Source organism: Lucilia sericata, unplaced genomic scaffold (assembly GCF_015586225.1).
Source record: "Lucilia sericata isolate MDLA Ls3-8-SP2 unplaced genomic scaffold, ASM1558622v1 Contig000535F_arrow, whole genome shotgun sequence".
In the NCBI taxonomy this organism is placed as follows: Eukaryota; Metazoa; Arthropoda; class Insecta; order Diptera; family Calliphoridae; genus Lucilia; species Lucilia sericata.
The window spans coordinates 282,193-294,275 of NW_023994545.1; the positions used below are offsets into that span (position 1 = coordinate 282,193).

The window sequence follows — 12,083 nt, forward strand, 5'->3', positions numbered from 1 at the left end:
TTTAGTTTAATAAATTATTAAAAATCTTCCTCTCATCTCTTTAAGAGCACCAATGTAGCCCATGCTGTTTACAATCAAAATTGGATCCCGGCAGATGTACGTTATCAAAAGATGCTGATTCTAATAGCAGAACGTGCTCAAAAACCGGTACAGTTAAAGGCCACAACCTTTGTTCATGTTTCGCGCGGCACCATGTCGGAGGCAAGTACATTTTCTTTTAAACTGATCTCTATTGCAATTTACTTGAAAACTTGTTAATATTTTCGTTATTTATTTACAGATCATGCAAATTTCGTATAAATTCTTTGCGGTTTTAAGGACTATGTATTCGAACAAATAGATGTACTATATATAAAAACTAAATATTTTAATTTAATTAATGAACAAGCATGTAAATAAGTTGTAATAAATGCAAATAAATTTCAATTTAAAAATACACTTGCAAATAAACTTCAAAAAAATGTCGTAATTTTTAAACATATCAGGGGACCAAAGTTGGTCTACAACTGAACTAGATCTGAACTAGAACAGAACTAGAACTGAACTAGAACTGAACTAGAACAGAACTAGAACTGAACTAGAACTGAACTAGAACTGAACTAGAACTGAACTAGAACTGAACTAAATTTCAAAATTTCATTAGAAATATAATTTTCATCTACAACTCGATATTTCAATAAAAATTTATTTAAAAAAAAAAAAATGGAAAAATTTATTTTAAATTTTTCACAAACAATTAGTTAGTTAGTTAGTAGTTAGTAGTTAGTTAGTTAGTTAGTTAGTTAGTTAGTTAGTTAGTTAGTTAGTTAGTTAGTTAGTTAGTTAGTTAGTTAGTTAGTAGTAGTTAGTTAGTTAGTTAGTTAGTTAGTTAGTTAGTTAGTTAGTAGTTAGTTAGTTAGTTAGTTAGTTAGTTAGTTAGTTAGTAGTTAGTTAGTTAGTTAGTTAGTTAGTTAGTTAGTTAGTTAGTTAGTTAGTTAGTTAGTTAGTTAGTTAGTTAGTTAGTTAGTTAGTTAGTTAGTTAGTAGTAGTTAGTTAGTTAGTTAGTTAGTTAGTTAGTTAGTTAGTTAGTTAGTTAGTTAGTTAGTTAGTTAGTAGTTAGTTAGTTAGTTAGTAGTTAGTTAGTTAGTTAGTTAGTTAGTTAGTTAGTAGTTAGTTAGTTAGTTAGTTAGTTAGTTAGTTAGTTAGTAGTTAGTTAGTTAGTTAGTTAGTTAGTTAGTTAGTTAGTTAGTTAGTTAGTTAGTTAGTTAGTTAGTAGTTAGTAGTTAGTTAGTTAGTTAGTTAGTTAGTTAGTTAGTTAGTTAGTTAGTTAGTTAGTTAGTTAGTTAGTTAGTTAGTTAGTTAGTTAGTTAGTTAGTTAGTTAGTTAGTTATGTTAGTTAGTTAGTTAGTTAGTTAGTTAGTTAGTTAGTTAGTAGTTAGTTAGTTAGTTAGTTAGTTAGTTAGTTAGTTAGTTAGTTAGTTAGTTAGTTAGTTAGTTAGTTAGTTAGTTAGTTAGTTAGTTAGTTAGTTAGTAGTTAGTTAGTTAGTTAGTTAGTTAGTTAGTTAGTTAGTTAGTTAGTTAGTTAGTTAGTTAGTAGTTAGTTAGTTAGTAGTTAGTTAGTTAGTTAGTTAGTTAGTTAGTTAGTTAGTTAGTTAGTTAGTTAGTTAGTTAGTTAGTTAGTTAGTTAGTTAGTTAGTTAGTTAGTTAGTTAGTTAGTTAGTTAGTTAGTTAGTTAGTTAGTTAGTTAGTTAGTTAGTTAGTTAGTTAGTAGTTAGTTAGTTAGTTAGTTAGTTAGTTAGTTAGTTAGTTAGTTAGTTAGTTAGTTAGTTAGTTAGTTAGTTAGTTAGTTAGTTAGTTAGTTAGTTAGTTAGTTAGTTAGTTAGTTAGTTAGTTAGTTAGTTATCATACTTGTATTACTATTTTAAAATTTTCCCTTGAATTATCTACATCCACGAAAACCCTACAATTTACCCTTTTATCACAACAAAAGAATTTGTTTTACAACATTGGATTTTAACAATGGTAATAAAGTCACTACCCTCTATAACTAATAACTACTATTAAATATATGAAATGTTCGTTACATTTTAATATTTAAAGAGAAACTTCAAAGGAAATCATAGAAAAAAACTAACAAACAACAGGAAATAAAAGTGAATGTACAGATTAGAAATAAGTTTAGTTTCTAAAAACAGTTCATGCAAAGAGGACAACTGCTACCACACGTACCATGAAGCTAGCCACTTTCGACGATTTTATGAAATTGGCCAATTTCTTTTACACCACCATTGGTATTCAACCATATATCAAAGAGGATGCTTCGAAAGGCAACAACAATCTTATGGCAGCAGTGATATTTTACTCAGGTGTCATTAATATGAATTACGTGCTGTTTAGCGAAATATTATATGTAATAATGGCTTTGGTGAAAGGTGAAAATTTTGTGGAGGCCACCATGACCATGTCCTATATTGGTTTTGTGTTAGTGGGAAGTTTTAAAATGTTCTTTGTGTATAAGAGTAAAAAAGATTTAACTAAATTCGTCAATGGTTTGCAGCAGATATTTCCCAATACGCCAGAACTGCAGGCAGAGTACAATATGCCGCATTATTTAAAACAATGTTCCCGCATAACGCTGAGTTTTTCCGGTCTTTATATGATTCTGATATGGACTTATAATCTTTTCAGTATCATACAGTATTTGGTATATGAATTATGGTTGAATATACGTGAAGTGGGTCAAACGTTGCCATATTTTATGTATATACCCTGGAATTGGAATAATCATTGGTCGTATTATTTACTCTATGCGTCACAAGATTTTGCGGGTTATACCTCGGCAGCTGGACAAATATCGGGTGATTTAATGCTCACCGCCTTTGCCACACAATTGATTATGCATTATGATTATGCCTCTTACAAACTTGCCAGCTATGAGGTGAAGCGTGGTTTAAAGGGTATAAATGAAGAGAAAGGTTATGCTCAGGATATGGATTTCTTAAAGGAAATGATACAATATCATACAAATCTACTAGAGTAAGTTGTAAAACTGTTCTTTTATATTATCAAGTAAAATTTTATTTCCTTTTAGTTTATCTGACCAATTGAATAATGTCTTTGGCAAACCTTTACTTTTAAACTTTGCCACCTCTTCGTTTGTCATTTGCTTTGTGGGGTTTCAAGTGACCATAGGAGCTACACCTGACACTATAGTAAAATTACTTTTATTTCTATTTTCCTCTATAGCTCAGGTGTATTTGATTTGTCATTATGGTCAAAATTTAATAGATTCGGTAAGATTTCTAGGTTAAAAACTTAAAACATTATTTAATGTATTTTCTTCCTACAGAGCACCAATATAGCTAGAGCTGTTTATAATCAAAATTGGATTGCTGCCGATATACGCTATCAGAAAATGTTGATATTAATAGCTGAACGTGCTCAAAAACCTGCTATTCTAAAGGCTACCTCATTTGTTTTGGTTTCGAGAGGCACCATGACAGAGGTTAGATATTTGAATTTTAATCAAAATATAAATATTTTCTTAAAGTTTATTTTTCATTCCACAGATCATGCAAATATCTTATAAATTTTTCGCTTTACTTAGGACCATGTATGTTAAGAAATGAATAAAATATATAAATTAAATAGCAATAATTATAAAGTTTAAAATAAATAAAAAAATTTACTTATAAAGAATAATGACCTAAGTATATTTTTATGGAATTTTGTTAGTGACACTTTAGTCTATAGTCTGGACTATTGTCATGACTATAGTTAAAACTATTGTTTGGACTATAGTCCAAATTAAAGCCAAGACTATATTTAGGGCAATAGTCATTAGAATATAGTTGCCAAGACTATTGCCAAGGCTTTAGTTAAGACTATAATCAATGCTAGAGTCAAGACTATAGTCAACGCTAAAGTCCATACTATTGTCAATACTATAGTCCTGTTTATAGTCCAGACTATTAGTTAGTTAGTTTGAAAGGAGGATGTACATATACATCAAATCCGAAGAAATACACCTAGGCCTCTATCGGGCCTGTTGTGCGCTCCTTAACCAGTGCCTCAGGTGGGAATCGAACCCACCACCTTCGGTCTACCAGACTAGAACACTAACCACTAACCTACCGGAGGCCAGACTATAGTCGAGGCATATTTTTATGAAATTTATTTGGTGACAGTTTAGTCTATAATGAGAAGTCATGTCTATAGCCAATACCATAGCAATAGCGTCTTGACTATAGTTTGAACTAGACAAGATTATTGTCCAGAATGTAGTCTTGACTATTGTCATATTTAAACTACAGCTTATGACAAATTTTATAGTCAAGACTATAAAACAGACTACTTATAACCAAAACTACAGTTCAGACTATATTAAAATTATAATTCAGACTATAGTTCAGAATAGTGTCCACTCCATAGCCCACACAGCAGTTCAGATTTGAGGTCAAACTATAGTCAAGGCCTTGTAGTTTAAACTACAGCTTATGACAAATTTTATAGTCAAGACTATAAAACAGACTACTTATAACCAAGACTACAGTTCAGACTATATTAAAATTATAATTCAGACTATAGTTCAGAATAGTGTCCACTCCATAGCCCAGACAGCAGTTCAGATTTGAGGTCAAACTATAGTCAAGGCCTTGTAGTTTTAACACTATAGTCTTGACTATAGTTTGAACTTGGCTATAGTGGAAATTGTAGTCAATAAGTTAGCGCAGATCATAGTCAAGACTACAGCGAATATTATAGTCGAGAATATAATTTATAGTTCAGTCTATAGCCAGAGCTATAACCAGGACTACAGTCAGTATATAGTACATATTGCAGTGAAGATCTCGGTCTCTCGGTCTATAAAAAAGTCTGACAAGTAATAACTAAATTCTTAACATTAAAAATTTTTTTTCAAATTTACCTTAATTAAGGAGGAGCAAATTATTTTTTTTATAAATTTTTTATATAAATACATATCACTAAATTTTAAATTTTCCCGTGTGTAAAAGAAATCCCTTTTTGGGGAAATTTTGTTTTAAAGAAAATTTGAATATAAATTTCTTGAAATTTTGAAATTATCCATCATGTAAAAAAATTTCTTTAAAATGAAATTTGCATAACTTTAGATAAATTTTCAAATGCTTGATAAATTTGGAAAATTGTCCTTTTTTAAAAAAATTGCTCTTTTTTAGGGAATTTTTGATTGAAAGAAAAGGTATATAAAATTTTATGGTTTTACAACAAAAACTAAATGTTTATTGAAAATTTTACAAAATTAAAAATGTTATATACAAAATTTCGAAAATTTCCCTAATTTTAAAAAAATTTCTTTTTGGGGAAATTTGGTTTTAAAGGAGTTTTGTATTAATTTTTATAGATTTCAAACAAGTATTAATTGTTTTGGCAAATTTCATAAAATTTCGTAAATTTCCCTTATGTTAAAAAATTCCCTTTTTAGGGAAATTTAGTTTTTAAGGAAATTTATATAACTTTTTATAGATTTCAAACAAATATTTATTGTTTTATGCAAATTTCGAAAATTTCCCTTATGTAAAAAAATTTCCCTAAAAAGGAAATTTAGTTTTTAAGCAAATTTATATAGATTTCAAACAAGTATTAATTGTATTAATTTTATTATTAATTTTACAAAATTTCAAAAATTTCTTTTATGTAAAAAAAAAATCCCTTTTAGGGATTTTAAGGAAAATTTTTATATTTTTTATATAGATTTCAAACATGTATTAATGGTTTTAGGCAAATTTCATAAAATTTTCAAAATTTCCCTTAAGTAAAAAGATTTCCTTTTTAGGGAAATTTGTTTTTAAGGAAATTTATAAAACTTTTTATAGATTTCAAACAAGTATTAATTGTTTTAGGCAAATTTAATAAAATTTTGAAAATTTCTCTTATGTAAAAAAATTTCCTTTTCTAAGGAAATTTTGTTTATAAGGAAATTTATATAACTTTTTATAGATTTCAAACAAGTATTAATTCTTTTAGGCAAATTTCATAAAATTTTCAAAATTTCCCTTAAGTAAAAAAATTTTCTTTTTAGGGAAATTTAGTTTTTAAAGAAATTTATATAACTTTTTATAGATTTCAAATAAGTATTAATTGTTTTAGGCAAATTTCATAAAATTTTGAAAATTTCCCGTATTTAAAAAAAATTCCCTAAAAGGGAAATTTAGATTTTAAGGAAAATTTAATAGTTTTTATATAGATTTCAAAAAAGTATTAATTGTTTTATGCAAATTTCACAAAATTTCTAAAATTTCCCTTATGTAAAAAAATTTCCCTCTTTTGGGAAATTTTGTTTTAAAGGAATTTTATGTAACTTTTTATAGATTTCAAACAAGTATAAATTGTTTTAGGCAAATTCCATAAAATTTCGAAAATTTCCCTTATGTAAAAAAAATTCCCTAAAAAGGAAATTTAGATTTTAAGGAAAATTTTTATATTTTGTATATATATTTAATTGTTTTATGCTAATTTCATAAAATTTCCAAAATTTCCCTTATGTAAAAAAATTTCCTTTTCTAGGGAAATTTTGTTTTTAAGGAAATTTATATAACGTTTTACACCAAATTTCATAAAATTTCGAGAAGTTTCCTTATGTAAAAAAATTTTCCTAAAAAGGAAATTTAGTTTTGAGGCAATTTTATATAACTTTTTATTTTAATTTTCACAAAATTCTGTAAAGTTCCCTTATAGGAAAATTTGTTTTTTAAGAAAATCTATATAAATTTACAAAAAAAAAATTAAAAAAATTTTCTATAAATATCACAAAATTTCCTAAAGTTGGAAAATTTCTTTTACTTTCCGCTTAGTAAAATTCTGTTCTCACTGATTTCAAAGAATTCTAAGACATAAAGTATACGCACATCAGTTTCCAGGGTAATAATATCACTCATACGTTAGAGTAATTTAAAATTTAGTATTTATTGAGTAACACTTAAGGGAAATGAGTTTTTTTTTTTTTTCTTAAAATGAAAGAGTGACTTATATTTTATAACGCTCAATAGCTAACGGACTTCCTGATATGATTAAATTGAGTGGTTTTCCAATGACAAATTTCAATAAAGAACATTTATTTTACTAAATTAAAAAGAGATAATAGATTTTTTATATTAAATTAGAGAAAAAAAAGCTAATAAATATTTGATTTCTGGAAATTTACTTAGTATTGTTAAATTTGGACTAATATGAAATATTCATAAAGTATTACGGTTCCTGGGCGTGGACAGTACACATTTAATATTTAAAGCGGAAATAATGGTTCAACCTTCATAGATTTCCACCTAAAAAAACTAAGTTAACTTCATATGAGAAAATTTTAAAATTTTCAGTCTGACGGCTGCTTTCGTAAAGTTAAGTTAAAATTTCGTAAGAATAATTAAACATTACAAAAAAAAATGAAAATTTTCTCAGCTAAATTTGAAGATTTTTTCAAATTAGCCAATTTTTTCTATACCTCCACTGGCATGGTTTTTGTGAAAACGGAAAAGCTCACCTTGTTTAAAACTCTATTGGCTTCGTTTATTTTTTACGCCAGCATTATAAATATGAATTATGTTTTATGTCTGGAAGTTGTTTATGTGATTTTAGCCATTGTGAATAAAACTAAATTCCTAGAAGCCACCATGACTCTATCGTATATTGGTTTTGTGGTAGTGGGTAATTTTAAAATGTTATTTGTTTGGCGTAAGAAAGCGGAGTTAACCAAACTGCTAAATAACTTAAAGTACATATTCCCCGAGGACACGCAACAGCAAAAGAATTACAATCTACACTACTATTTGTCTCAGTGTACTCGCATTACTATAGGATTTTCGCTCATCTATATGATTGCCATTTGGACTTATAATCTCTTTACGGTTACACAATTTCTTATCTATGAAAAATGGTTGCAAATACGCCAAATTGAAAAGATTTTACCTTATTTTATGTATACTCCTTGGGATTGGTCAGATCATTGGTCTTACTATGTTTTATATGTGTCACAAGATTTTGCTGGTTATACTTCAGCCGCCGGCCAAATATCGGGAGATTTATTATTGAGTAGTTGTGCCACTCAAATGATAATGCATTATGATTTTCTAACCAGAACTATAGAGGAGTATAAACCCAAGTTATTGGAAAAAGGAGTGAAAAGGGAAACTGCCTTCAAACAGGACATGGAATTTTTAATTAATATGATACAATATCATTCCTATTTGTTGGAGTAAGTGAATTACACCCGGAAACATAAAGGTACAATTTTATATTTTTAATTTTTTTCTTTTAGTTTATCCTACCAAATGAACAATATTTTTGGTCTGCCCATTTTACTTAACTTTATTGCTTCATCTTTTGTGATTTGCTTTCTGGGCTTTCAAATGACTATCGGTGCCACGCCGGAGACTTTGTTGAAACTGAGTCTATTTTTGGCCATTTCTATAGCTCAAATTTATCTTATATGTTATTATGGTCAAGAGCTAATTGATTCGGTAAGCATAACTCGTTGCATTTTAATAGAAACGTAAAATTTCATAAATTTTTTTTTATAGAGTGTCAAAGTGGCCAAAGCTGTTTATAATCAGAACTGGCCCACTGCTGATGTACGTTATCAGAAAATGTTAGTTTTAATTACTGCGCGAGCTCAAAAACCAGCCCAGCTGAAGGCTACCGATATGGTTTTAATATCAAGAGAAACCATGACACAGGTAAGGAATCAAACAGAAACAGAAATAAAAAAACTATAGACTATAGACTATAGACTAGACTATAGACTAGACTATAGACTAGACTATAGACTAGACTATAGACTAGACTATAGACTAGACTATAGACTAGACTATAGACTAGACTATAGACTAGACTATAGACTAGACTATAGACTAGACTAGACTAGACTAGACTAGACTAGACTAGACTAGACTAGACTAGACTAGACTAGACTAGACTAGACTAGACTAGACTAGACTAGACTAGACTAGACTAGACTAGACTAGACTAGACTAGACTAGACTAGACTAGACTAGACTATAGACTAGACTATAGACTAGACTAGAGACTAGACTATAGACTATACTATAGACTAGACTATAGACTAGACTATAGACTAGACTATAGACTAGACTAGACTAGACTATAGACTAGACTATAGACTAGACTATAGACTATACTATAGACTAGACTATAGACTAGACTATAGACTAGACTATAGACTAGACTATAGACTAGATCATAGACTAGACTATAGACTAGACTACAGACTAGACTATAGACTAGACAATAGACTAGACTATAGACTAGACTATAGACTAGATTATAGACTAGACTATAGACTAGACTGGACTAGACTAGACTAGACTAGACTAGACTAGACTAGACTAGACTAGACTAGACTAGACTAGACTAGACTAGACTAGACTAGACTAGACTAGACTAGACTATAGACTAGACTATAGACTAGACTAGACTAGACTATAGACTAGACTAGACTAGACTAGACTAGACTAGACTAGACTAGACTAGACTAGACTAGACTATAGACTAGACTAGACTAGACTAGACTAGACTAGACTAGACTAGACTAGGCTAGACTAGACTAGACTAGACTAGACTAGACTAGACTAGACTAGACTAGACTAGACTAGACTAGACTAGACTAGACTAGACTAGACTAGACTAGACTAGACTAGACTAGACTAGACTAGACTAGACTACTAGACTAGACTAGACTAGACTAGACTAGACTAGACTAGACTAGACTAGACTAGACTAGACTAGACTAGACTAGACTAGACTAGACTATAGACTATAGACTATAACTATAGACTAGACTAGACTAGACTATGACAGACTAGACTAGACTATAGACTAGATAGACTATAGACTAATAGACTATAGACTAGACTAGACTAGACTAGACTAGAACTATAGACTATAGACTATAGACTATAGACTATAGACTATAGACTATAGACTATAGACTATAGACTATAGACTATAGACTATAGACTATAGACTATAGACTAGAGCTAGACTAATAGACTAGACTAGAACTAGACTAGACTATAAGACTATACTAGAACTAGACTAGACTATAGACTAGACCTAGACTATACTAGACTAGACGAGACGATAGAACTAGACTATACTAGACTGACTAGACTAGACTAGACTAGACTAGTACTAGACTAGACTAGACTAGACTAAGACTAGACTAGACTAGACTAACTAGACTTAGACATAGACTAGACTAGATAGAACTAGAGACTAGACTATAGACTAGACCTAATAGACTAGACTATAGACTAGACTATAGACTAGACTATAGACTAGACTATAGACTAGACTATAGACTAGACTATAGACTAGACTATAGGACTAGACTATAGACTAGACTATAGACTAGACTATAGACTAGACTATAGACTAGACTATAGACTAGACTATAGACTAGACTATAGACTAGACTATAGACTAGACTATAGACTAGACTATAGACTAGACTATAGACTAGACTATAGACTAGACTATAGACTAGACTATAGACTAGACTATAGACTAGACTATAGACTAGACTATAGACTAGACTATAGACTAGACTATAGACTAGACTATAGACTAGACTATAGACTAGACTATAGACTAGACTATAGACTAGACTATAGACTAGACTATAGACTAGACTATAGACTAGACTATAGACTAGACTATAGACTAGACTATAGACTAGACTATAGACTAGACTATAGACTAGACTATAGACTAGACTATAGACTAGACTATAGACTAGACTATAGACTAGACTATAGACTAGACTATAGACTAGACTATAGACTAGACTATAGACTAGACTATAGACTAGACTATAGACTAGACTATAGACTAGACTATAGACTAGACTATAGACTATAGACTATAGATTAAACTATAGACTAGACTATAGACTAGACTATATAATAGACTATAGACTAGACTATATACTAGACTATAGACTAGACTATTAACTAGACTATAGACTAGACTATAGACTAAACTATGGACTAGACTAGAGACCAGACTATAGACTAGACTATAGACTAGGCTTTAGACTAGTCTAGAGAATAGACTGTAGACTGGTCTAAAGAATAGACTATAGACTAGTCTAGAGACTAGATTATAGTCTATTCTAGAGACAAGACGGTAGACTATACTATAGACTATACTACAGACTAAACTATAGAATATACTATAGACTAGTCTAGAGAATAGACTATAGACTAGACTATAAACTTGGCTTTAAACTAGGCTCTAGACTATAGACTAGACACAAGACTAGTTTAGTCTAGAGAATAGACTATAGACTAGTCTAGAAAATATACTATAGTCTAGTCTAAATATTAGACGATTGACTAGACTATAGACTATACTACAGACTAAACTATAGACTAGTCTAGAGAATAGACTATAGACTAGACTATACTATACACTAAACTATACTACAGACTAAACTATAGAATATACTATAGACTAGACTATAAACTAGACTGTAAGATAAACTACAGACTAGACATTGACTACACTGCAATTTCACAACAACTGATACTGCCTTACAGACATCAAGACAAGTTGCTAGAGGAAAAAATTCACAGATTCTGTTACTTTTTCATAATTGAAACAATTGTTCCTTACAGACATCAAGACAAGTTGCTAAAGGGAAAAAATCCACAGATTCTGTTACTTTATCAATATTTGAAACAATTGTGGCTCTTTTTTTATTTATTTATATTAACTCTTTATTTTCTTTTAGCTCATCCAGATATCTTATAAATTTTTCACTCTACTAAGGACTATGTATGTAAAAAAATAATTTTTAATACTTAAAAATGTACTTAATGCATGACTTAAGTTTTAGCAGTTTGTCTAACACTTTTTTAAATAGTTTTTTATGATTTAAATAGTTTATTGTGAAAGCTTTAAAATTACATTAAAAAAGTTTTAGTTTAGGATAAATAGTTGTAAAGTTACAAAGAAAAATGTACGTAAACTCATAATTGGAAATAATCATACGCACAGTTGTACCATTGCAATAAGATTTAAATTTTCTTAAAAACAAGTGAAATTTTGAA

The 12,083-nt window shown here is 29.3% G+C and overlaps 2 protein-coding genes across 2 annotated transcripts in view; both read left to right on the top strand.

Annotated features, from left to right (window-relative positions):
* Nucleotides 1–3,608, top strand: part of LOC119605931 — a 148,141-nt gene extending 144,533 nt beyond the window's left edge. The window contains 6 exon segments of the mRNA XM_037959283.1: nt 46–201; nt 281–324; nt 2,188–3,015; nt 3,071–3,272; nt 3,329–3,484; nt 3,549–3,608. Of these exon segments, the coding sequence (XP_037815211.1) occupies nt 46–201; nt 281–324; nt 2,188–3,015; nt 3,071–3,272; nt 3,329–3,484; nt 3,549–3,608 (1,446 nt within the window).
* A 3,810-nt stretch (nt 3,609–7,418) lies between these two features.
* Nucleotides 7,419–11,824, top strand: LOC119605934 (odorant receptor 85b-like; the record flags this gene model as incomplete). Its single annotated transcript, XM_037959286.1, has 4 exons — nt 7,419–8,206; nt 8,270–8,471; nt 8,532–8,687; nt 11,765–11,824. Coding segments are annotated over 4 exons (1,206 nt in total), but the record flags the coding sequence as incomplete, so codon positions are not given.
* Nucleotides 11,825–12,083: the final 259 nt, after the last annotated feature.